The following is a 27,089-nucleotide window of genomic DNA, read 5'->3' as shown; positions in this document are numbered from 1 at the left end:
ACATTCCTAAGATTTTGGGACAAAAGAACACATATTCCTTTTGCTCTTTCATTCCTTCCTTTACTAATTCTTTTTATAATCTAAAAGAAAATGACAGTGAGCTCCATAAATTAAAGAGAAAAGAAAATTATTTTGGCAAAACCAAAAGAGATACTTTTCAAGAAAATATTAATTTTTTTTAAAAAGCTTAGTAGAACCAACACCCCATAGTTTGCAGCAGTCTTGAAAGAGGGAAGCGTAAACTAATAAATAAATTAATACAGAGATTTCCATTGCAGTGTATAACTAGTGCTTGCAAATAATCAAAATATGCCCCTACAAGGGCTCACCTCCACCAAAGCAATATTGTATTTACAAACAAAATAGAGGCTCTATTAGCACACACGTGAATACCTTGGTGGTCCCTTACAGTCATTGCCCTGGCACAGGGACTTTGATAAAAGATAGCCCTGAAATCTCCAATTCAGAAAAGACACTTCATCAGTGTCTTCACTGACACTCCTTGACATCTCTCCTAATACATCTCTCAGGTCTCTTGTTGGCCTCTGCTACTCTCTCCTTCTGATCCCACAGTTAATATTCTCCCTTAAACTCCTTGTGTAGCTGATCCCCTCTTAGCTGATCCAGCTCATTTCCAGCCTCCCAGCAATACCCTGTTTCACAGCCTTTCTTTATTTCAGTCATATAAACCTTTCCATTAAAGAACTCACTTTCTGCCCACAAGGCACTTCCATGGGCCTGTTTTATTGTAGTGAAAATGCAAACAACAGGGAAAAGAATCTTGTACACATATGAATGAATTATGCTCCCTCAGAAAAAGCCCTTTGAACTGCAGTTTCTCTCCCTTCTTCCCCAGCCCTTGTCACCATGGGTTATTTTTCAAATGTGCTTTCACAGCAGCTCCTCATTGAAGTGAATGGTACCACTTTTGGACCTTGGTATTTGTGCAGTAATTACTATTGTTCAGCCCTGTGTTTAATAGGCAAGTGAGAGGACTTCTAAAAATATAGCAGCCCTCATAAAGATTGCCTACAAATCCCTTCAGAAATACAAAGCTGTGGTCCCAAACAAACCCTGTTCCATTCAGCAAAGTTTTCTGTTCAGCTGTAGTGCAAAAATACAAGAAGAAGAAGAAATAATACTGGGTCAGAAGAAACAGAGGAAAGGAATAAAGGCTGTAGTTCAAACAACTAAGGCCTTGGTTGGGAGACTGAAAACCTGTTTTATCACTTCTGCAAACTGTTCTCTTTTCAATTGCTTCAAAATCAAGATAACTCTAATTTGCTCTAAACAGCTTTTGATTCTATCAACAAAGCATCAAAGGTCCTGAGAATGTGTAGTGTGAATATGATTCATACAGGTCAGATTGTTTTCCTGTCTTAGAAAGCAAAATCTCCTCACCTTTTTTTATTTTATGATTCGAACTTTATTTGAAAATATGCCATTTACTTACAGTGCTACAGCTCTTTCTTCTCCTTTCCTTCCTGCAGATCTTCTTTGCAGCTAATACTGTCCTTTATGAAACAAAACAGTTTACATGTTTTCCCACAAAAAAAGCCCCATCGGTTCTCTATCTTCATGTTACTAAAACAGTATGGGGTTGGGGGTTTTTTTTCTGATAGATGTATAGGCATGAACTGTGATGAATAGAGGAAGAAAAATAAACGGTTCCAGAGTTTCCTGTTGTAGAATGGAAGTGAGCCATCATAAAACATAGCCCCCACAAATTGTGCTAAATGGTTTGAAATTACACTTGTTATACTGTTAATTACCAATAGCCCAACTATTTTAGGAGAATGTAATTGAAACCAGTTATGCTGGAATCCAAAAAGGGTAACATCTCTTCATCTGATGCTATTTTTTTTTTCTTTTTGACAGAAAAAAATTGTCATTTCTCTTACATAATAAGAAAAAACAATAGGTAAATGTGCCTGAAGCAGACAGGAGTAATTTGATTATTTCTTAAAAGCCCATTTATATTGAGGACCTAAATTGAATCCCAGCCTTGATTTTTTCCATTCTACCTAGGTGTGACTGACTACAGGTCAGCTAAAATGGTGATGGAAAAGGGAATTAGAGCAAGACTTATGCTTCTGCTGAAGCTCAGCAACTTGCCAATGTCCCTTTAGAGAGGAAAAAAGGGTGCAGATGTTTTTATACCGAGTGAGCTCAAGAGAGAGTGTGATTCTGCAATCCCTGAATTTAGTAATGAGCCTGAGCAACATGCAAAGACCTCCAGCTTTTGGCAGTCCTTCAGCTCTGAAAATCACATTTTCAAAACCATTCAGCTGTCCTAGATAAAGCAGTACCATCCAACACTTGGCCTTTCAGCTTCTGGCCTCCATTGCACCAAGTCTTTAATTCAGAAAACAGATTTCCTATTAACATCATCTGTTGAGCCAGGGGAGAAAAACTGACTTTCATTGGTGCAAGCTAATTTTCATCAAGGCATTCAGAAGTGCTAATACTAATGTATTATTTCACATAGGACCTATCTGTAGAAAATATGGGTTTGGCACATGTCTATAGATGGAAGGCTTCTGGGATTCTCTTTCTTTCCAGCACCATATCTGTCAGAGCCTAACTATGAAAATATATATACTAACACTGACTTGGACAAACTGAATTAGGCCTTGTTGGGCAGAATGAGCCATTCTGGAGAGAGCAATACTCTCTTATTGAGTCAGGCCAATAACAGATGAGTGGTCTTGCAAGTGTTTCCAGCATAGCATTATTTTTTCAAAGTATAAATCAGCTGCCTAATTTGCACCACTTCACTCAACACTAAGATATTCCTCAACCATGCTTTTACATGAATGGGCAACACGAGTGTTGTTACCAGCCCTTCCCATCAAAATTGGTCACTGATTTTGCTTTACAATAGTCTGTTTTCAGCTGCTTCGAGAAACTGCAACTATTGAATCTGACAATTTCTCTGCTGAGCAAATGCATCCTTAGAAAAACAAACCCAACTGAGGAAACTTAAAAAATCAAAAAGTCAAAAACAGACTACTAGACAAAAACTGAATTCATTATTCTGCTAGAAAATCATTATTCCATATGACAGAAATAGAGGTGGGCAACAAAATAAAAAAGCTGAACTGAGTTCAAACCAGTGCCTGATTGTGACTCATCTCTGTTCATGAATAAGGATGAACCAAGTCAATGAAAGGTTTCTGGCATTATGTCCTTATCATCAAATATGTTTGATTTCTCATGTATTTGTCATCAGCTCCTTTGGCTTGGATTGTTTTTGGCTGATCGAAATAAGTTAGACCCTTGAACTAAGTCACATCTTGAACTATATCACTCACTGAAAGAGAAACATTCCGCATTCTATCACCTTTTTATGAGGAATAACTCACGGCGGAAAATAAAGAAACAGCCTCAAAGTTTTATTCAAAGGATTTTGCTGAGAGGACAAAGAACGATAAATGGTCTCCAGGTCAACCTGCAGGACCCTTAGGCCACAGTGGACTACAAGTAAAGAATCAGGGGTTTTCTACAGTTTACTCCACCGTAAACCTATCTAGTCCCTCTGTACCCTCTTACTCATATGTACTTTACTCCAAAAAATGGGTAGAAGACAGCAAAAGAAGCACTTTACTCTTCTTCCCTCAGTCTCTCCTCAGCTTCAAGAGGGCCAAGTAAGAAACTGTTTTAATAAACCCAGAACATTAGTGAGAGTGGTTCTTCTTGTTATGAATGTTTCTTTAAAAGGAAGGTTGCTATTTATTTGGCATTAACAAATAAAGAGATCATATCCATTCTTAATGATATGTCTGTATCAACTTCACTGTATCTGTAAGAAAAATGGCTCAGTAGATTTTAGGAATTTATATTTATTTTTGCTTATGTCTAGTGATAAACACATAAATATTGCTATTAACATAGAAGAATTGGTATTTGTCCACAGCCTCAGAGATTTTGCTTCATGTTTTTAATTGAATGAATTATTTAGCTTTTTCAACAGTATATCAAGTCTCTACTACAAGCAGAATGACAATATTCATAATTTAATATGCAGTTTAGACTCAAAGGAATACAACCAAATCTGTGCAACCATTTACAGTATTAGTCAGTTTTTGTTCTCAGAAGATATGGAAAAAGCTCTGATTGTCTTACTTTACAAGACAGCTGAACTAATGTCATTTGCTAGAAACATTTTAGAATGAATTCTGACATTTTTAATCAAAGAATTATACAGTGGTTTGGGTTTTTTACTGAAGACTTAGGTATTCAGCTAATTTGACAGTTCCTTGAATATATTTTGAGGAATATTGGCAGTAATCATTGAATAAATTATTAGAAAACATATCTTTCTTGCACAGTCCTAGCCATTTTCACCCCTGTTTATCAGTTCCTAGCTCTTAATGATAAAATCCGCTTATCCTAAGGAAAGAATCCCTTTTTCCTCAAAAAAGAGAAATAACTTGCCATTTTGAGTTCTTTTAGTATACCAAAAATAATAATATTTTTACACATGCATGAGCTTAGAAGCTTTAAACGTATTAAATAACAGATTTTAAAAGCACTTTTTCTTTGAAATCAGTGCTGTGAGGACATAATTATAAGGCCTTTTTATAAAGATATGCAATAAACATCATGTCACAGCTCAGCCAATGCTTGGCTTCAGTTTCTTCTACCTATAGTACAAATGCATAAGCAGTACCTGTAAGAGTCAGTCATTTTGACCCAAACAGAAGACAGTCACAAACTAAAAGCAACTGTGTCCTTTAAAAAGGACAGTTGCAATTTTTTTGCAAGACTGTGTCACATTTTTGCTATTTCTCTGAGTGGCACCACAGCTCCCAGTGACTCCACAGAGGTTTCTTCCCCCCTTCATCGCATGCATTGATGTGTGCTGCACGACTGGTGCGAGCAGAATTCGCAGCCTTGTTGGCCAGCAGATCTGGACCAGATAGCAAAAGTAATCCCGTGTGAACAGACTGTAACAGATTGCTTCCTCCTGTAAAGAATGAGGGACCAAAGCACAGACCATAATTGAGAGCGAGCTCCCCGCCTGCTCTGAGCTGGGGGTGGACAACCGTAGGCTGCTGCTGAAGCAGCTTAAGGCAAAATGTCATGCTGCAATTTATCCTGAAGAACAATCAAGCACAGGTTTTCAGAGCCTTTCTTTGCCTTTTTAAACAATATTTGCAGAAACACAGTGTGGATATAGCCTAAACATTCCTGTTCATTGAGTCAGAAGCATCCTATTGATAGCAGCTTAAAACAGTTCTTTTTGTCTGCTTGCATGAAAATTCAGGTTTTGAAATGTGTAAAAGACCTAAACAGAGGCATTTCAAGACAGAACGGATGTTAACTCATTCTCATTATCGGATCACTTCAGAATCCAGTGGCTATTCACAGCCCTGCATTTCTTTACACCAGTATTATGGAGTGCAGAGAAAAGAGAAGCTCGGAGCAGACAGATCATTTTGCTGCAAGCAACAGCCTATCTGGGGACTTTTAAGTACAGTAGATTAAGAAAATGTTTAATGGCTTTCATAATTCAGTTAAGCCCAGTTAAATCTGTGAAAGCCCCAAGAAGCATTTATGGCAAACACAACTTTATTATCGTTTCTGTTTATCAAGGAAAGCTTGGGTCAGATAAGTGTCTTATTTTCTCAGGAGTCAGATCTTTTTATTTGTTTCTCAATGCCCTTTGACTGAAACAGACAGAACTGAGTAAGTTCCTTAGGTCTCAAAAGCATTACATCTCAAATTTTGCATCAGGAGCTTTTACTGCAGATCTCTTTTCAGTCACAATAATTTTACTCAATTTCCATGGAGGAAGAGGAGTTCAGGCTCTCAGCTGTCCCTTTTAGTACAGCACCTGAGGCCAGTGAAAAGCTAATACAAGCTAAATTTAGGATTCAAGCAGTAAATGCTGGCAAGGGGAGACTCAGCTGAGGGTTACAAGATCCATCCTGCAAAATGGAGCTGTCAAACAAAGAAGGCTGGAGCAGGATTAGTCCGACTGTTCAGCTGCACGAATAAGCTGGGACAGCAGGCAGGCCAGAGGGATACCTATCCAAGAGTCAGGATCAAGGGCTGGAGCAGACAGAAGCAGATGTTGGGACTCAGGATCACAGACCAGAACCAGACCCAAGTCCCTGAGGGGAAACCTGGCCAATGGGAAAACCATCAGTTAAGCTTTCAACCCAGTACCTAAATCCTGAGGGACAGATTGTGGCCAAGGGATCTGGCTGCTGCTTGGAGTCCCCAGGTTATCCAAGTCACTTTTGGAAGAGATTTTGTGCATGCTAGAAATGGTGATGTCAGTCAGGCAAGATCATGGTACATACTCATGTATACAAAGAAAGAGGTGTAAAAACTCACAGGAGAACAGACACTTTGGGTTTGAAAGGCACAGCATAAAAGTTTCAAGTAAACTAGTAAAGCCTGCTCAGTCGGAGAGCATTAGGAGATAAATATGGAGTATTGCCCCTGAGATTCACGGATTTACAAAAAAAAATCATCTGAAATTAAAAAAAATATATGCATAAATTTGTCTAGCATCAATGTTGTAAACCTGTTGAAGTTTTGCAGAACATTAGGAAGAATTCACTCAATATGAGGAATTTTATAAAAATATCTCTCCCACAAAAAACTCAGGATAACTTTTCTGATACTAACTATAGGTTAATCATATTCTATTTATTCTCTGTAGCAGAATAGAATTTATTTCTCTTTACCTTTGTCTGTGATCTGAAACCTAGGAATACCATACAGTCTAGAAGCACATAGTAAGTCCCAAGATCTGCTTTATAAAAATAAAAACAAAGCAACATTTTATTTTTATCTATCTCTACAAACTTAAAAGTTTAAGTCTCTTGACCTTGTAAGTTAAAGTCTCTTTCTGTGTAAAATATCAACTTATGTTTTTAAATGCTTGAAAGTCAAAAATAACCCTTTGAATAAACACTAGCTCTTCAGTTTGTGACTTTTTAATGCTAAAGTCTATAATTTCTAAATTAACTGCTCTTATTAATGTGCTTAAAGTCCTTACAATCTAAAATTTGCTTTGTCAGAACGAAAAATAAATTGGTGGCTTCCTTCTGGTTCTTCGCAGACTGACTTCTGTCACTGTGACTGCAATTAGCTGCTGCTCATGTTGGCATGTCCAAGAATGAAAGTAAACAAGTATTTTCTATGGTAGCACTGCAAACCACCTATTTTTTTCATACTGATAAAGAACACTGGGCAAGTGGCACTGCCTACAGAGATGCTGTAGCTGCTGTGTGAATCATGGGTGTCAGCGAGACCAGGAGAATCACTTTTGTGAAGTTTCATTCTCTGTTGGATGGATATGAGCAGGCTGGCCTGGCCTTTGCTTCTTCATAGCCATGCCAATCTGTATCCTCATCTGTTCACTTGCTGCTCTGCAGACTAATTCTGTCAGTTCCAGATGTTTCATTGATTTTACCATTAAAACAATGTGGTTTGTAGCCATGGTATTGGGTAATTTTCAGAAATAAAAAAGTATTTTCAATTTGAAAAATCAATTACTGAGAGCTACTCACTGGTCATGAGTACCAGTCCCATATTTGCTGAATTTTAATTCAGTCATGGAGATTGTGCTTTGAAGCTCCATTAAATATATAAATACATTATAATAACATAAATAGGTTCATTTAGCATGTTTTAATCTAGCTGCTTGGTTTTGCTGGTTAATTTTTCATAATGCTAGACATGTAAAACATTCTCATCCCAGGGAGCAAGTTTGTTGCCATGGACAGCCTCTAGAACTGTTGTGAAGCAGCCGAGAGCCGCAGGGGCCTCCATGGAAAAAACATAGCTTAGTTTCAGCTCTGGCTTGGAAGAAAGACTACAGGGAAGTGTTGTAGTCAACAGTAACACAAACTGCTTTTAAAACTGGAGCACTTTTTTTCCCACACCTGCTGTGCAACCATGGTCACAAGGATCCTGATGCTATCAAAAGATAACAGGAAATTCAAGGACAGGATATCACTATCACAGCCCATGTATGTAATTGAGCTAGGTTTTTAAGTATGACATATTATAAAGAATGGGTTTTTTTCCCTTATTTTACTAATTTAATGGCCATCATGGATACCATATGTATAGGAAGATACCAGAGGGTTATCAGATTTCATCAGTGATAAAGGTATTTAACCATTTGCTTACCCCAAATCCTTGCAACACCCACTGAGGATAGTTGTCTTCCAGAAGCATGGTACCAAATTCTACTTATTACTGAGATGTGTTACTCTTCCAAGACAAAAATCCAGATTATTATTGAAAACCTGAGCTTTAAATCGCTCATGTTTTTTTTTACAACGAACTCTGCAGCTGGTCAGGAGGCTGATCTTAAGTTGCTTGTGAGAGGGAAACATTACATGAGAATCCTCAGCTGAAAAAGGTTACACTGAATGTAACACAAGATGAACTCACAAGTAGAGCTATAGTTTGTTTTTCCTTGGGAGTGTCACCACTGGAACCTTCCATGAAGTCACAAGGATTTTGGAAGACTGAATGAGCTTTCCTGGAATACTTGAAGAGCCTTAAGAGCCTGATATAAGAAAAGGCAAAAGAGAAATTCCGTGAGATTGTAACAGACCCTTGCAGGAATTTTAAGCGAACAGCGCTGTGTCTGAAAAAAAATGTTGTCACAAAGGTGCAGATAAACTAAATGTAAACAAAAAAATAAGTCAAAAAAAATCAGGATTATAGACCTCGATGCAAAATAGAGTTGCATGCAGTTGTCCTCCCCTGCTGCTTTTTCTCCTTTCTAGTGCTCATCCTTGTTACTCCCTACTTCCTCCCCTCATTGTGGTTCCCTTTCTCTTGTTTGTCCAGGTCCACACAAGAAGTGCAGGATAAAGAAGGGGTAATAAGCAGTGGAAACCTTTCAAAACCATCAAATAAATATTTTAGTAAATTTATTAATGTTTGTGCCATTTGGATGGATGGAAGCAGGGGCAAATGCAAGGTGTTACATAAACTAAAATTTTCTCTCTTTTTAAGAATATCTTGAAAGAAGCAGCCAAAGCTCCCTGATGCACCTAAAATGTTTTCTCTGAGTAGCCATTTCATTGTGCTCATGCAAGGCAAATATAATTACCCTGCTAAACAGATAAAATAAGTCTCTAAAACCACGCACTTAGACCTCTATATTCTCCTACTGATATTTTAATATCAAATTGAAATGGAAAATGTTCCACTAAGAATGTTTCTTCACGTGCTAGAACTCAGATGATAAAAGGAAATTTTTGTCAACGATTTTGAAACATTATTATAAACGTGTTTTAAATGGCTTGCAAGGACATTTGAGAAATCTTTCAAATAATCAAAAGCGTAAAGGGTCAGCTTTTCAGCTGCTGTAAATTATCACCACCTTGCTTAGGTTAAGGCAACCAAAGAACTTGCTGGGTTTTGTAGATATGGTAGGCTATTGCATAACTGATAATTTTAAAAGAGTGTTGTTTCTGGGTTTTTCCAGTTTTCAGTAGTGTTTTACAGCACTTCAGTCATGTTTTAGTGTAGGACTTGATCACAGAATTAGATATGAGTCTGACCACTAAAATCAATAAGAAAAAAAACCCCAGGAATTTAGACTAAGTTTATACATATAAAAAGGAAGATTCAGTTCATCTATGAAAATGTAAGTCTCTCAAATGTATCATTGCCAAGATACCTCATTTTGCATTTTTCAGTGAAATCCTGGGAATAATCTACATATAGAAGAAAAAGTAGTGAACTCCATAAAAATAAATGCAAATAACCAATCCAATCCAGTAGAACTCCTATTCCTAGATTTTGTGGAACTTTATGATTTCTCAAAGAGTTTACAGTAAGAAATGTACAGTAAATACAACATATTGCCTGTAAAAAGCAGTCAGCTTCTTATTTGGTTTCAAAATGAAGAACAATTAATAGTCCAGCCATTTATCCCAGGTCTTACCTGAAAGATGGAAAGTTCTCCAAAGCTCTACTCCCAGAGTCAATCCCAGACAACAACTTAATCTCTCTATGAAAAAGCCAGTGTTATAACAAAGGTTTAAAATACTTTGATTCTTATATATAAAGGCACAACCAGTTCAAGAGACGTTAAAACATCATGTTTTTCTACAAGAGTATGAGAAATTTCTCAGGAAAACATATACTGCAAACACACTTCTTCTGCAGTGTCACCCTGCATTTAATTTTGGGCTCCAAACCATTATGCAAGTGGACTGCACACTCCACATAGGTCTGGTTTATATTGACTTGCACAGAGAAAGCTGGACCACTTTTAAGAACCAAAATTGCTTTAGAGAAGATCTTATTAGGAATGTACGCATTCAGCAATTGTTATAGAAGTACCAAAGATAGCAAAAACATTTAATAGCCTTCAAATATGTATATGCAAGTACCATTTCTTTCCCATTGCTCCCTTCAGAAGCTTTCCTTAAACGATAAAATTATTCCCTCTGTGCTTACTTCCCATTTACTTCCCCAAATGTACATATTCTAGCTTTAACAACGTTTTCTATCTTGTAATATGTTGATGAATTTGGAAGTTTTCTATTTCTTTTAACATCCCCATAATCATACCACAACGACAGCATGGGCAAGGTAAAATTGAAGATGCCCCATCACACCGATTCAGCACACTGCCAGAGATAAAAAATACTGAGAAGAAAACAAATGAAGGCCCTTAATTTCAGTAAAATGGAGTGTGAAATACAGGTGTAACCTGTAATTTGAAAGTAAAGCATATATTACTCTTTCGCATTCAAAATGTGTTCATGCTTCTTTAACACAGGTAAAAGTTTGTTTAGTTTCAGTGTCATCAGTAAATTCACACATTCCACAGGGGAAGTTAGGTTGCATATTTTTGGTCTCTTTACTTCCTACATTTCTTCAGGTTTTCAATCTCTTTTAAATAGAGTTATCCTAAACCCATTCTCCTACAAGTTGTACAACTTTCAATCTCTTAGTTCTTGTGATTAGTAACATGTCATTAGCTCCTCAATCAACAGAGAATTTTCCCTGGAGACTTTCAATTTCAAATGTGGAAATCAAGCAGAAAATTTCTGTTGTTGGCATAAACCTTTCAAGATTTCTATATGTATCATCAAGGACATGGAAAAGCTTTACAGGACATACAGAACTTCCCCTGGATAAACTGCAGTAAACTACAGTTCCAAATATCAGGTACACATCTGTTATTAGACTTAATATTAGCATTAATTCTATGGCTTTTCCAGCTGATACTGTCTGTGTAAGTACAAGCAAGAATGGTTGCAGGTTTCCACTGCTAGATTTCTTTTCAGCCACCTCCTAATGAAAGGGTGTTTTAAGTCACTTCTGGTCCCTGAGATCTGTTCTGTCCCTTTCTCACTACATGTCTTCAAGGCAGCCTTTTCTTCACCACCTGCATTGCTTCTCTCTCTGTATCTCTTCTCCCCTCAGCCAGCCATCATATTTGATGGCAAGCTGAAATATTAATAATAATAATATTCTCTGCAAGAATAAGCAGAGGAGTGGTCACATCCAGAAGCATCATTGTCTCAAAATGAAAGCAGAAAGTAAAAGGAAGGATTTGGTCATGACTTGTGGGGAAAACTAAAATAAAATAGCGTATCAGTTACCTCTGAATATATGCAAGTTCTAAACAAACATGTACAACTCTGATAAAAGCAAGTCTGTTTCTGCAGCATTGCTGCTGTTCTGCTCAATTAAATATTCAATAATTGTATTCTCTTGCTTCTTGCAAAGTGCAAGGACCCTGCTCTCTGAAAGTACAACCACTTAACAGCCAGAAACATTGGCCAAGGCCAATGCTAAGGCAGAGCATGAAGTCATAAACATGCACAGATGTTACTATTTGAAAACATTAAAGAGCTACTGAAGTTCCTGAGCACATCCCAAGTTGTGTTGATTTCAGCAGTAATGAGTCATAAGGGAAGAAGACACTACTAAAATTACATGCCTGGGACAGTTTTCTTTGCCACTCACATTTAGGAAAAAAACAACAGTGCCTTTAGAAAACCTTAATGGGGAGGAGAGCACTCTGGAAATGAATAAATCTGCTTGCTTGTATTTATGCAGTAAAACAAATACAATCCTAATGCATTACACATTTCTGATGATTTCATGAGAGGTTCAGGAGATCTAATTTCACAAGTATCTAAAAAGGTTGGTACTGAAGGTTACAGGAAGTTATGAAACGGATTATTTTAGGGAAAATTTTATTTAATGGAATTTGGGCAGTTTTATGAACATAGCTAAGAAAGGGAGACTACTCACATATTCTGTGCCAGTCCTGCCCTGATGAATAATTGCATTGAGTCTACTGAAATATTGAGTTAGGTGAGGGAACACACTCAGGAGGTCTGATTTTTTCAGAAGTCCCCGAACCTTTTCTGAGTTCACTTTAGTAGCAGCTCAAGCCTACTCCACCATGTAGAAACAGAGATTTCATGATGAGCATGAAAATTTACCACAGTGTGCTAATATAGTTATGCACATGCTAACCTCTCTGTAGTTACCTTACCCTTGTATTGCAGAAGAAAGGACTCTCAAACCAAGAAAATATTAAAAAGAGATGCAACCTAATAACTCTGTTCACTTTGGCAAGTATAATTCAAGGTTTCAGAAAGCTGTCTTTAGGGGAGAAAGTTTAATCTCTGGGAGGATCTTGGCCCATTAGCTACTAAAGAACTGTAATTTTAACTAGGTAGAGTAGATCTAATTGTCTGTTTTACATTTTTACCAGTGCAAGGATAAAGACACACAGAAAAAGAGATAATTTAAGCTCCCACTATATTTCTAGCTCAAGGACTAGGGTACCAAAACTGGAAGAAAGTAAAAGCTCATGAAAATAGAAATTTCAGATTTCCCCCCCACACCCTTTGTTCCTGCTGTTCAGCAATTCTTTTCTTCCCTTTTCTCTGTTGTTTGGGGAATTTCTTTGTAGAGGCAACTTTGCCATAGACATTTTCTCTCCAGAAAAGCTCTCATCTTGTGTTCTTCCTGGAGAGAACTATTTGAACCACGCAGTAAGTTGGCAGGTATCTGTCAACATCTCCTTGTTGGGCCCAAACTCAGCTAATGAAAGGAACCAGTGCAAGTTCCACATCAGTATCACCTTTTACAAGGGGATCACTTATATAGTTAACTGGATCACTTATATATCTAACTATGCATCACAGTATTAGTCTCCTCTACCTACTATTATTTGCTGAGGTTTGACTTCTAGGCTTTGATTTCTAAATTTAGTTATATTTAGTTTTATATCTAGATGGGTACTTATGGTGAAGTTGGTTTGAAACAGAGTATTTGAAATGAGGTGCAATCCTCCAAAGGGTAAGGGGAAAAGAATGCAGTTTTGTTAGTGTTTATTATTCATAAACAAATCTATATTATAGCCTACAGACCACGAGGATTATGATGTAGCTCATGAGCTGCATAAATCTATTAATGGACATGGAAAAGTCCCAATGTCAAGTCACATGAGAATGTGGCCTCATGACAGAAAAAGCAGCAGTGGGCAAAGAGTAAAGCACTGAATTTCCTTGTGTTTAAAACATATATGAAAGAAAAAGCCTTTCACCTCTTGGCCCATAGCTGTCTCTGGGGATAGGTACATGCAAACCTTGACAGGTTTCTCAGGCAATGTCACAAGACTTGCTGCTGTTTTCCAAAATAGAAGGAGCTCTCACAACAGTTTGAATTGATTCCCAGCTGCAATAAGGTACAGAAAGTTGTGGGAAGAAATGGGCCTGTTGCATTTCTGTTGATAAAGTGACTGTATTTTTATTAAGGCGCTTATAGTTTTTAATTATTTCTGTTGCACTGAATTATCTCCAAGCTCCCAATATTGAATAAGATAACAGTGAATCAAACAGCTATCTCAGGAATGTCACAAGTCCATTATGAAAAGGAATGTCATCACCTGACTTTTTATTCTTTTTATTTCCATTTATGAGAAATTGTTGATTTTGTTTGTAATGAAAATCAGTAGCTTGTTCTTATAGAAAGAAAAAAAACATGAAAAATAGAATTTAATAAATTGAGCTGCAGTTTTCAGATCTGGAAGCTCCTTCTGACTACCAAATTTGTATTTATAGGGTTAGTGCCCAAAAGTCTTTGGCAAGAACCCATCCATCTCTGACCCAGAACGATGAGATCAGACTTTATACCTATTTAGCAGCTGGTCACTTAACATTGGCCTATTTTATGCAAATAGTCTTCCATTTAGATAACAGTCATTTTCATGTATTAGAGTAATTCAATTTTCTAAGGACAGTCTAATCATACAGCTGCCCCATTATGCCATGGATGAATGTCGTCAAATACTTGTAATTATATTTAAAATCTGTTACTGCTGTTTAGTATTCCGTCACACCTGCAGCACTATCAGTGGCTCACAGATATGAAGTACAGAGATCCCTGTCTTATCTAGAAAACATATGGAGTAGGTCCCTGTTCTAACAAGGATCACTGTACTGGCACTTTTTGTAATGCTCATACAGGGAAAATTACTAGAGATTTAATGAAGAAAAGTCGAACTGACAATCATTTTACAGACATTATCTATAGGTAGTTCAGCAGAGGTGAATTACTATAGTATTAGCACCATATTTTAGACTCCTTCATCCATCTAAACACTGAGCCTGGTTTTGCTGCAGGCTGTTTTACCACAAAAGAGGGGTTCATTTTCAAGGCCTCAATTACTCTTAAGTAGGAGAGAATATCCTAAAGGTCTTTTACAACTTAGCTTAACTGAGACCTCCCTCAAGAGGTTTATCCTTATTCAGAATTTCTTATAGTCTCCTTGAAGCTTGTGACTTCCTTCCCACCAATGCTCTGTTCAAGATGTAATAAGAGAGATTTTCATTCTTCTGTTGACTTCATCTCTGCCAAAGGGCGACAATCCTTCCTTTATCCCTTCTTTGGCTCCCAGCTGAAAATCTTTTCAATGGTCAGAAACAATGTTGTCTTCTGCTTAGTAAATTACAGGTGCCAGGCGATATTTACACTTCAAGAGCTTTATTGGCTTACTGATGCCAAATCAATAGAATCATATAAATCAGGAGAACCATGCAAGTTTTCAGGAATTTTAGTAGAAACAGCTGTAACACTGCACTCTGGAGAAGACAGCTAGAAGTTATTATATGTGCTAAACACAGCAAGCAGTAGTAAATATTTAAATACTGTGATGGAGTTTGTTCTTCGTAAGCCAAGAGAATCTCTTGTAAAAGCATTATCTCCATACTGGGCTATTCACTCTCCAAACTTGGGTAGAGATTCAATCCCAAATTCAAGGCACCTACAATCAAAGACAGGCAACATGAAATAGGAGTGAAAAGGAAGAAAATGCGGCCATGCTCAACTGCCTTTTCCCTGAATATTACAAATTAATTATTTATGTGAGACATTTTATTTGACACCAGCTCTAGAAGGCATGTGCAAGAGGGAGAAGTCTCCTATGTAGCTTGTCTCAAGAAGAATATGATCTTGTCAGGCATAAGAGAGGCACAAAAGTAGCACTCATCACATTTGTTTTCATTAGAGAGCACCAAAGATTTAGCAGAGGTAAAAGTACACAGGACAAAAGTGGAGCTTTGGAAGAAACTCAGAGATAATGAATAGAAACAATTTAATTTAGCAAGAAGGAAAGAGACAATAAAAGGACTGAAGGGATACAATAGGCAATGTAGGTGATCTGGAGAGATGCATAGTCTGGGGTCGATAAAGCTGGAGACAGGAATCCTACCAAAATGGGTGGCGAGAACCAAGACTGGTAGTTGCAGGAGTTGGGTGAGAAATAAGTCAGCAGTATAATTGTGGTGAATTCAGTGCAGAGGGAGCAGATAGAAAGCCCTTGGCACTCTCAGTGTGAAAAGAAACATGCTGAAAGAGATGCTGGAGAATTAAGCAGAGGGGTGGGCAGAAAATTAGAAGAAATTTCACCAAACTCTGGAAGGGATAGTATTTTGAAAGGAAAGATAGGATTGAAAATGTCAGTGGAATAAAGGAGAGGAAGAGAGTGGAAGATATTCCAAGCAATTCCAAGATTTGGCTGGCTGAGAGCAGTTTCAGGAAAATGTTGAGACTGAAAACTGATTAGAAGTGACTCAAGATGTAGTTATAGAAAGAATTAAATACTTCTGTTTGCAGAGCCAATGAATTTAGATTTTTAAAGAAATAGAGCAGTGAAAAGTACTGAAGGGAGATTTGCCTGCCGCTCAAGGTATTGTGTAGGTAATTATGTGGCCCATAGCATCTATAAATGATTTAATCTGATTGAACCACTCTTTTTAGGTTTCTATGGAAAACAACATGTATCTAATTTCTAATCATCTACCTGCAGAAAAAATTATCTGTGAATGCATGTCACTTCCCCTTGTAAATGCCTGCTACATCACACTTATCTGCATAATTTCTGTGTTTGCTCACATAGCTTAGTTTTGTTGATGACAAATAAAAGCTTATCACCAAGATGGTTCTTGCATGACAAAATTAATGTGCAATATGATAAAGAAAGATTTATCTCTTCTCCTTACAGCTGCCTCTGCATTTGAACTATTTTCTGAGCACAAACTCCATAAGGAAATGTTTCAGTTGAGTAAATAACTCCTTCCTCTCCCATCATTTGCAGGAAGGTAAGTCCCATCGGCTCCAGCAGAAAACAGAGCTAGACAAACCCAAATACTTTTTAAGACCCTGCCAGTCAAAGAACTGAAAAATCATGTGACTCAGTTTACACAATGGGGAGTCACAACAGACTAAAAAAATTGCACAGGCTGCTAAATCTGATGTTAAATCATCACCATCCTCCTAGTTTTCAGCTGGTTTAATGCCCCAGGCCTGCATTCCACAGGTGAACACTGACACAAAGCACAGAGCTCTGGGCAGTGCGAGGGACAAGGGACTGAAGCCGCTCTGTCTTAGGTCAGCTCTGTCTTAGGTCAGCTCTGACTTAGGTCAGCTCTGACTTAGGTCAGCTCACTCTGTTTTGGAGCTGCTTCATTAGGAACAGACCGACAAGGAGACAGAGGTGCGACCATCCCCATAACCAGAGTACCTGACTCCATTTTCTAGTTTCAAATTTCATTTTTCACAGTCCAGAAGGGACATTTTAATGCACTAATCTTCTGCAAGCTTAGAATAAACTGCTGCTTTAAAATTTAAATAATATTTTTCAGCTTATATCCTGCTATTAGAAAAGAAAATTGTAAAATGTGGCTTTCTTATCTTCCCCAAAAGTTTAATTGATTTTATGGAAATGGAGGATTGTACCTTGAGCACTCTGGCTGCAAGCTTGAGAGAAGAAAATTGGTTAATATACTGTACTTACATGACTGTAAAGCATTTGGCTTATTTCCACATTCTGAGCTACCACGTTCTTGCTGATTTCTCAGAGTAAGGAGTATTAAATACATATTAAAAAAATGAATTGTATTAAACACAATGGGCTAAAATGGCATTTAAATAATTAAGGCTTATTTTTTAATGATACTTTTAATTTTTTTTAATTATACATTTTAAAAATGATAAATTTGTTATTATCTATAAGGGTTATAAATATATTCTGCATTCCTCTTCAGCCATAAAGGAATCTATAGGAATGCCTCTCTAAACAACCAGTGTTTTGAATGTGGGCTAGCCAGCATCTAAACCTTAAGTATCGTTTTCAGTGATCTGGAAGAAAATACAAAGTGATTGCTGGTAAAACTTGAAGAGCATGCAAAAATTGGTGGAGTGGCAAGTAATAAGGCAAATGTTCTATGGAATGACCTGTCTCAGTTGGCTAGGTGGCTTCATTTGAACAAGATAAATTTTAATAAGGACAAATGCAAAGACATCAATCTAAGCACAGGGAATGCAGGTCATAGTTACAAGATGGAACTCTGGAAAAAAACTGATTCTAAAACGGGAGGGGGGGGGGGGGGGGGGGGTAAGGAACTTTCTGTGAACTCCCAGTGCAACACTGTGGCTAAATGAACTAATTTGATCCTTGAGAGAGTAAAGGGATATTGAAAAGAAGCAGATTCTTCTGATTATTTCCAAATTCAAAAACTGATGTCACCAATGCTGGAACACTGTGTTTAATCTGGGATTTTAATTTTTAAAACATATGAAAAAAATTGAAAATATTCAAAAGTCAATTAAAGCATATTTTGACACCTGAAAAATCCGCCTTGAGGCCAGATAAGACCAATATACATATTTTAATCAAGAGAATGCTAGAAAAGTACTTGTTCATGCTGAAAGAAGCTCAGAGTAAACCAGCAGGAAGTATGGAGATAATGTAAAAGTCCCAGTTGTTTCGAGGAACTTGTGCATGTTATATGTATAGAATTCATACAGATAGATGGCAACTTAAACTCTTAAACAGTTTGATTCTGTAGCTGTAGAAGGTGTTTTCCCTTGCTTCCTGTGAGTATCAACAGAAAGGATATCATTGCTCTTAGAATGAGAGATTGGAAGTGTTAATTTCCAAGAAAACAGGAAAAGAGCCAACGCCAGAGTTAAGAAGAAAATGTTGTCTTGTCACCGATCATGTTCAGACCAGACAGTAAAGACACAAGTTTAATCACCAGCTGAAAACACTATGAAGAATATATTTTCTTTCACCACTCCTTCATAAAGGAGGGACAAAGTGATATGGAGCAGTCAGTCAAAGAAGGACTAAGATAAATTCAGATTTGAATAGAGGATGAAACTACATATGGAGACATTAAATGGGGGGGATAAGAGCTTGGAGGTATGGCTTTTGGGCTCTGTTGCTTTCTCTTTCTTTAAACAACAACATTGCAAATAAAGAAAAAATGTGTGAAAGTTGAAAGGATGATTCCTTTAGAAATACCTTACCATACATAGCCAATATAAATTCTCAATAAAAATTAAATTTCATTACCTGCAAAACAGTAACACTTACTGTATTACTCCCAAAAAACAAATACAGGTGGGCCTACTATCAAATTCTTATTTCCTTACTTACAGGAAGAGAGAAAATCTTCTGTATTATCAGGAGAAGTTTTGTGCAACAAATCACAGTCTCTTTGAGCCTATATGAGAAGATTTCAAATAGTAACTTTTTAGTTAGACAGCAAAAACCAACATGTTGAATTAAAAGGAAGTGAACTTGTTTACACTGAAGATACCTGTTGATGAAACTCAGGTGTTAGATTTTCCATAATCTGGAATCTTTAAACCAAGATTGGATGTTTATTTAAAAAATACATTTCAAAAGTGACAGCATCATGCAAGAGTTACTCACACATGTTATGCAGGAAGCCAGTCTCTATTATTTTTCTAGCTTTGAATTCATTGAAACTGTGAAAAATAGAGGCATTACTAAATCCCACTGCAACAGAAAAGATAAATTGCAACAGAGAGAAGCAGCAGCATGTACAGACAGACCATGTACTAAATGAATCCTCATCTGTTGGTGAAGGGTAGGTGATCCAGCTTTCTTCAAAATATGTTTTAGAAAAGCAATGGGGGGAAGGAAGACTCAGAAGGGTAAGAGGGGCATCAGAAATTAAAATGAACATCCATATGTTTTCATATTTTTTCAGACTGCATCTAATAATTCCAAGGACACTCATAATTAACCAAGGATGGAGCATTTCCTTTCAAAGAACTGTACACACAGTGACTAATCACCTAGAAATACTCTTAATTTGTTAGGTTTTCAGCATCAGCTTCATTTTTAAAGGTTTAAATATTGTTTATTATTAGCCTGAAGTATTCTGTGTGATATTTCCAAATAAATTCCTGTTCTATCTTTAAAACATTCTCTGTTACAGAGAACAGTATGAAATATTAATCTGTAGTAATTTACTTTAGATTATGCTGATTTTATTTTGTCAGATACATGGTAATATTTATAGCAATAAAAAATAATAACAATGTAGATAATTTCTGCAGGGAAAGAAAATATATACAGAGAAGAAATCTATAATTATGTAAAATATAACATGCAATATTTTTTGTGACAGCAGGTTCCATGATAAATAGCTGGTAGGAAGCAAACTGGAGGGAAGCAAAGGAGCTGAGATAAAAATTATCAAATAATTTAGATGTATGGCACAACCATTTCCTTCCTGAATATGGACTTACCATATTTGAAAATAAGGCTTTATTCGATATCACTGACCCTGAATTTAAAGCTTCATAGATTATTTTTATCTAAAATCATCTCAGAATTACAGCACAGGTGAAAATAATTTTTAAAAATGTGAATGCATGAAGAAAGTTCCCCTTCAACCTTCACATTGTGGCAATTCCAGCCAAAACCAGCACTACTCTCTGTGACTGTAAATTCTGCAGAGCCTTTACCTCTTCCTTTTCCCAAGGATGTTCAAAAATATAACCTCTGCACTTATCCTCCTATCTGAACAAAAAAAGAAATGGCATTTTCTTAAGACATCAATTTTTACCTTGTTCATGATGATTTATAAAATTGCAGTTTCCCTTTTATTCTGTCAAGCAGACATCTGTATTCTCATTGCAGCTGACCTCTGAATGCACCATGGGAAGCAGAAAAGTTTGATACCATCACGGCAGGGTAACCTCTCGTTACAGAAGCAATGACTGCTCGAGCAGCAGGAGACTCTGTGAGAAACTTCTTAATTCCAATCATTGGAAAGATGACTTCTTCATCAAAATGATCCTGGAGTTCCTGATCTGATTCTTGAAAATGACAATATTGAAGGAGCAGTGTTTAGTCAAAGGAGGATTTTATTAGAGCAGATTCAGTGAGCCAGGCCTTATTTTTCTGGGATGTCTCCAAGAAATGAACCTGCAATTCTTTGTAAATTGGCCACACTGTTTTTCCCTCCAAACTGCTATTTTAACCCAGGTTAGACTTACTCTATCTGTGTTCCCTAGTGCATTCCTACCAGTTGTTAAATAGCAAGGAATAACCTTGGAGTGGTGTCATTAAAGGCATCCCTTCTCACAATATGTTTGGAAGTTTAGCTGTGGGAAGGTGCACAACATGTAGGATGAAAGCAAAAGGGGGCTTTTGGAGACACTTTCATTTTATCCCCCTTTTTCCCTGCATTACTGTTCACAGAAAACCCCTCTTATTCACACACACACACAAAGATACCTTAATTTCACACGGACAACTAATAAAACAATAGAAGGGGAAAAATAAAGAGCTTTTGTACACAGCTGCAAAAGGTAAGGTCTGTCAACAACAAAACAAGAAATAACCCACTACAATTCCAGCAGGGTAGATACAGGTTAATTATGAGGAAAAAACAATATAATAGATAGGAAACACTGCCATGGATTGTTATGGGAATCTGCTGAGCACCTCTGTTAGAGGTTTTGCAAGCACATGCAGGATGCCACAGCTATAGTTTTAAAAGCAAAGAGCCTGGAATTTGGCCCGTCAACTCTGTGTAAAGAGGATCAGGGAATGGGGAGCCCCTGGCTATTCACAAGACAAGCTCAATACTTCAGCTTTATAACTAAAGTGCTCTGACTTGTTTTCATCATCTGTAAAATGGTGCTGTGGACACCACACAACCCCTGGAGTTGTTGCAAACCATTCTGTGGCCATTATACCGTTATCAACACTCGGAACACCACCCACAGACCTCCTGACTTCTTTTGCTTTCCCTAATCAACATAAAATCAGTCAATTAACATTCTCAGAAAGATTTGCTTATCTAGTGTATTTAAACAACTGATATTTTAAATTAAGAGGTGTCAGGTTTCTCTTACAGGCTCTTCCAAGAAAACTGTGCCCAGGTTTTTGGTTTGCTTTGAGGGGAAGGGGGTGAGGTTGTTTGTTTGAATTTTGTTTTTAATGGGGAAGCAGTGGCAAGAACACTCTGTGGCCATTGCAGGAAAGTACAGCAATGACATCACAGCAATGCTACTTTCTGCAAAGTTGCAGATCAATCCCAAAATGGTATTAGCTCTAGCAGTCACTTGGGAAATAAAAATATCAGCTTGACTTATAACTGCAAATATTAAAGGCTAAGAAAAAAAGGGGAAACTATAGGGTCAGCTGCAAATATCTGAAGCTGCTGGAGAAAGAAAAGCATTATGTCAGTCTAAAGATAAACATATCTATGGAAAAGAAAATATAGGATAAAAACAGTACTGCAGGAAAACAGCGCAACAGAATAGGTACCACATCACAAATGTATCTGAGATGGAATGGTGTTAGCAACAAGACACACAACTAGGAAATGTCCAGCAAGAGAGAAATACAATATGAAATATAATAGATGTGGCTGACAAATGGAGGAAAAGGTGAAGGTACTCTAAAGGAAAAAAAAATCTATGAATCTATGAGAGATTTTAGTAGCAGCTCTGAACATCTGTAGTTTAACCTTTCAAAACAGAACTTCTGAAGCTCTCCTAAGAGATGGTAAAAAATCATCACTGTTGACAGATGTGTACAGTTGTTTCTATTTGACACTGCATAGATGGTTGTTGTCTGTGCCACAGGGATATGCAGAGAAGTTCTTCATAAAAAAACACCAAGTTCAAAATATAACATGAAAAAGCTAAATTTAAGTTGTTCAGAAACAACATGCACACTCAGAGCCTTGTGACACTGGGACTTTCAGTATTCTGAGGTGCAGAATAATCTTTCCAAAACCCCAATATTGAGATACTGAAGCTTTGCACCATTTTTTGAAGTCAACACTTCTGTTTATCTAAATATTCTAACAAATTAAAGTTCTAAGAAGTGTGAATTTTAGATTTACAGATCAGTTCAACAAATATTTAAAGCAATATTACTCCCACAACTTTGAGAACAGTATCAGAAGTTAGGATAGCATATCATACTAATAGAGAAATCCCCAGCAATGAGTCATTTAGAGACTTTAGGTGTCCAAGCTGAAGACTTACAGGGCACATTGCTAAAGGAAGTAGGAATTGTTAATCATAAACTGCTACTTTATCACAGCTGGGAACAAGTAGGCATCTTAACATCGAATTCTCAAACAGTGTGGGAAGTCTAATTGGTTTTGGTCAATCAGATGCCTTTAGTGGCCATGTAGTGGACCACTCATGCTGCCCTAACATACAATGTAGAACACTGCATTTGCTTTCATTGTCAGTTCTCTGGGAATCAAAATGTCTCTATGAAGCCACAATAGCTGTAGACTCATTCTGAAGAAACCTGCATTGTTCACTCAGCAGATCCTCTAGCCCAACACAGTCTACAGACAGAGCTCTGAGGCATACTCTCAAGCATCATAAACTTCTCTCTTCTAAAAATGTAGCTCTCTTCTTCATTTTTCCACACCTTGTAACAAAAACAAACACCAGAAAACAAGACAAACAAACAAACAAAAACTCACCAAAACCCCCCTTAATAACTACAAAAAAAGAGGATTGAGACATCAGCAGTGGTACCTCTCTTTACTGGGAGAGTGGAATGCTGAAGAAGCACAAAGTTCTCCAATTAGTTCTGGAAAGGAAAGAGAGAAACAATTAAAAACATTTGTTTTCCTGCTCATCTGTTACAGCTTTAACCATGGTGAACTTTTAACTTAGAAGTACTCAAAAACAATTTAACTTATGAAGATCTTTCAATTCAACTTCTCAAAGCCAAATGACATTCAAATTTGAAAAACTAAGAATTAATTCAAATATACTAAGGTTTCTTTCCTCAGAACCTCTTTGTAGGTTCTGTGCTATACCTGAGGGCTGTCTCCACTCACTGATAGTCTGGGTGACTATCTCCAATGGAATTTCTATGACTTAAAATATGACCAAAGTACTACTTTGACAGCAAAAAAACATTAAAAAGCACAATAGCTGTATTAGCCATGGTCGCTGATCTTCCATACAGCCTTACAAAATAGGGACATGGCCTTATACTCCCTTACCTTATCTAGCACTGGTGCCTTATGTAAAAAACTGTACATCTCTTTGCAAGGCAGCAGAGCCTTTTTCAGTCTGAGATCTTCAAATAAACGAAAAGGTACCTCTAAACTAATACTCCATTTTACCAGTCCTTGTAAGTCTCCTCTCCATTTATTCTACATCTCACTCTACTAACTCACCAAATATGCACCTCACCCTGATGGTGTCACACAAGAGATTAGTTTGCCATAAATTTTCTCTTTGCCAACATCAATATGCATGAGAAAGACCAAAGTAGCTAGAGCACCTGACTTCACTAAAAAAGCAAGTTCTGCTTTCTAAAAGGTTATGCACATTCAGTCTGGAGTAGAGCTGGACAGAGTTGTGCCTGCAAAGAGTCAGAGTGCAGGGACAGGTCCCAGTCCAAGGAGAAGTTGGCATTTGGGGCAGAGAAACCATATATTTGCTACATTCCAGAGATCCTTGCATATTTTTGGTTTACACCCATAAACCACCAACTCGGTTACTTTCAGACCCTCTGTCCACCATTCTTTCCCACAAGGTAAGGAAATACTTGGTTAAATTACCGAATAAGGACTTCTGCCTTCTTTGCCATTTTTTACCTAAATGGCTGAATTTTGTGTGAGAGTCTACGAGGCAGTTTGAGGGGATTTTTTAAGATAAAAAAGTTAAATGAACAAAAGCCTGTAGAGACTGCATGACCCTGCTTCAGCAGCTGCATTATTTGATTCACTGGAGTTGAATCAAAAATTGTAAGATCCAACTGAATGCTCACAGGCACAGTGAGCTAAAGTTTGTAGCTGCAAGTTGGAAACATAACAAGCACTTTTTCAGCTGATTTTTCTTCTTGTGTTTGGCAGGAAATATCACATGAGAAGGGATATGAGGCAAGGACTTGACATCCAGAAGGGTCAGCAGTGGAACCTTGGTGCACAGGGGATTGCACTGCATCTTCAAAGCACTGTAGTAATTTTTCAAACTAAAATCAGAAATCTACATCCCTAAAAAGTGAAAGGTTTGCCTAAAGCTTCAGCTTTTAAATCACAATTTGGCAAGAGCATACATGCAGAACATTTAAAAATATTAGGATTTCCATGGCAAATTAACACTGAAAAGCATTAAAAGATCACATTAACCTGTTTTCCATCTTGTTTCTGTAACTTCAGCAAGATATGGCCACTGTTGCTTATGATATAACCAGAACACATCACTGAAATCAGAACCTCACAGAAAATGTCCTGGGAGATTCAAGTTAGAAGTCAAGAAGAGCTTCCTAATCAGTAGATTTCTTTTTAAAAGCTACTTGGATTAATAAAAGAACAATTACTTTCACTCTCAATCTTTTTCTAAATTGTTGTAATCTTGGATAAATAGAGTGTAATGAGATCACCTTATGCTAAATTGATTTTTCTATTCTACAGAGCAAAGTGGTTTTCAGTTCAGGACTCGGCAATACATGCAGTGAAGTTATCATGATCAAAATACTCCTTTCAGTATGGGAAATGTGAGACAGGCACAGTATATTGCTTTGCTGTGAAATTCCAATATAAATTTAGGTCACTTCTATATTCAGATTTCTAAAATGAATGTTGCGTTCCTTGTAATAAATTATTTTTTCTTCCCTTTCCACTGCAGGATTTTTCAAAACCAGATACATTGCTTTTGGAAATCACATATATCCTCATGAGACAGATAAAGTCATCTTATGTTGAATGGAAGTCGGGACCTACCAAATCTAATACATCTTTTGAATCAAATATATGATCTACTAAATCTTAATGGTATTATGTATATTGAAAGCTAAACTGATGAATCACTGGATAAATTATCTAGCAAATGCATGACAATATAGTATTTATTAAAATGGATCAGTGATTTTTTCAGCTCCTAGAACCTCATATATCAACTCTTGAAGAATTCTTTAAAAATGCAGAGATTTCAGAGAAAGGCAAGAGACACAGGTGAAAAATAGACTAGAAATGGGCATCTGTGTGTGATGACACTGTATGCTGCTGTTTTGCTGGTAGGGTGGCATCATTAGGGCTTTCAAAGAAATGCAGCATCACTATTAGTCATACCTAGGCATTTATCTGGGATTTTACAATTAACAGGTTAAAACAAAAAGGCAACCACTCCCAAAAAATAACCTCCAAAAAATATTCAGGTGAAAAAACCCAAACCTTAATGAAAGTCTCAATAAAGTAGATATATTCACTCAAGAAAGTAAGAATAAGATACATAACACACACATTCTTTATTTCAATCCCTGTAAATATTATTTAGACATGGTTTTCAACAAGGTAATGACCATTACTAAAAATTACTCCAAAAATCCTCACATCGAATTCTAACTAAAAGTGCATTTTTCAAAAACTCTGTTGTCACTCTACTTCCAGAATATCTGTCCTGAAAGTTCCAGAAAAGACCTGAGAACCCATGTACACTTACTAGCCTCTGTTTTCCTGGGAAAACTGAAATCTGTGATTACACTGGAATGCTAGTTTCCTTAGCATCACTCCATTTTTACCATTGTGAGGATTCAAGTTATCTGTCAGAATAAGTGGTCCAGAATGGATTCCAATTTGCACACCTGTTATAGTTTTTTGGCTTTTTAATTAGGAAGACACATAAATCACAGAATCATAGAATGGGTCAGGTTGGAAGGGACCACAGTGGGTCATCTGGTCCAACCTCCCTGCACAAGTAGGGTCATCCAAGAGCACCTGGCACTGGACTGTGCCTAGACAGTTCTGGAATATCTCCAGTGAGGGTGACTCCACACCCTCTCTGGACAATCTGTTCCAGTGTGTGGTCACTGCACAGTAAGGAAGTTCTTTCTCGTGTTCAGGTGGAACTTCCTGGGCATCAGTTTCTGCCATTGCCTCTTGTCCTATTGCTCAGCACCACCCAGCAGAGCCTGGAAACCTCCTCTGACACCTCTCTGCAGACACTGACAGACATTGATGAGGGCCCCTCGTTTACCTCCTCTCAAGGCTGAGCAGGTCCAGCTCCCTCAGCCTTTCCTCATAAGAGAGATTCTCCAGTCCTTTAATCATCTTTCTTGTCACCTTCTGGACCTGCTCCAGGAGCTCCCTGTCCCTCCTGTGCTGAGGAGCACAGATCTGGACACAGCACTCCAGATGCACCTCCCTGGACCTGCTGGCAATGTTTCTCCTAATGCACCCCAGGACACCATTGACCTTCTTGGGCACAAGGACTCACTGCTGGCTCATGGCCAGCTTGTTGTCCACCAGGAC

The 27,089-nt window shown here is 37.4% G+C and overlaps 1 protein-coding gene across 1 annotated transcript in view; it reads right to left on the bottom strand.

Annotated features, from left to right (window-relative positions):
• The window catches only part of IQCM (IQ motif containing M), a 108,130-nt gene extending 81,419 nt beyond the window's left edge, over window positions 1-26,711 (bottom strand). The window contains 1 exon segment of the mRNA XM_069014862.1: window positions 26,524-26,711. Coding sequence (XP_068870963.1) covers window positions 26,524-26,711 — 188 coding nt within the window.
• Window positions 26,712-27,089: the final 378 nt, after the last annotated feature.

This window comes from Aphelocoma coerulescens, chromosome 4 (assembly GCF_041296385.1).
Source record: "Aphelocoma coerulescens isolate FSJ_1873_10779 chromosome 4, UR_Acoe_1.0, whole genome shotgun sequence".
Taxonomy (NCBI): domain Eukaryota; kingdom Metazoa; phylum Chordata; class Aves; order Passeriformes; family Corvidae; genus Aphelocoma; species Aphelocoma coerulescens.
Note: the sequence above shows the minus strand (reverse complement) of the source record. Positions and strands in the feature narration are given on the sequence as shown.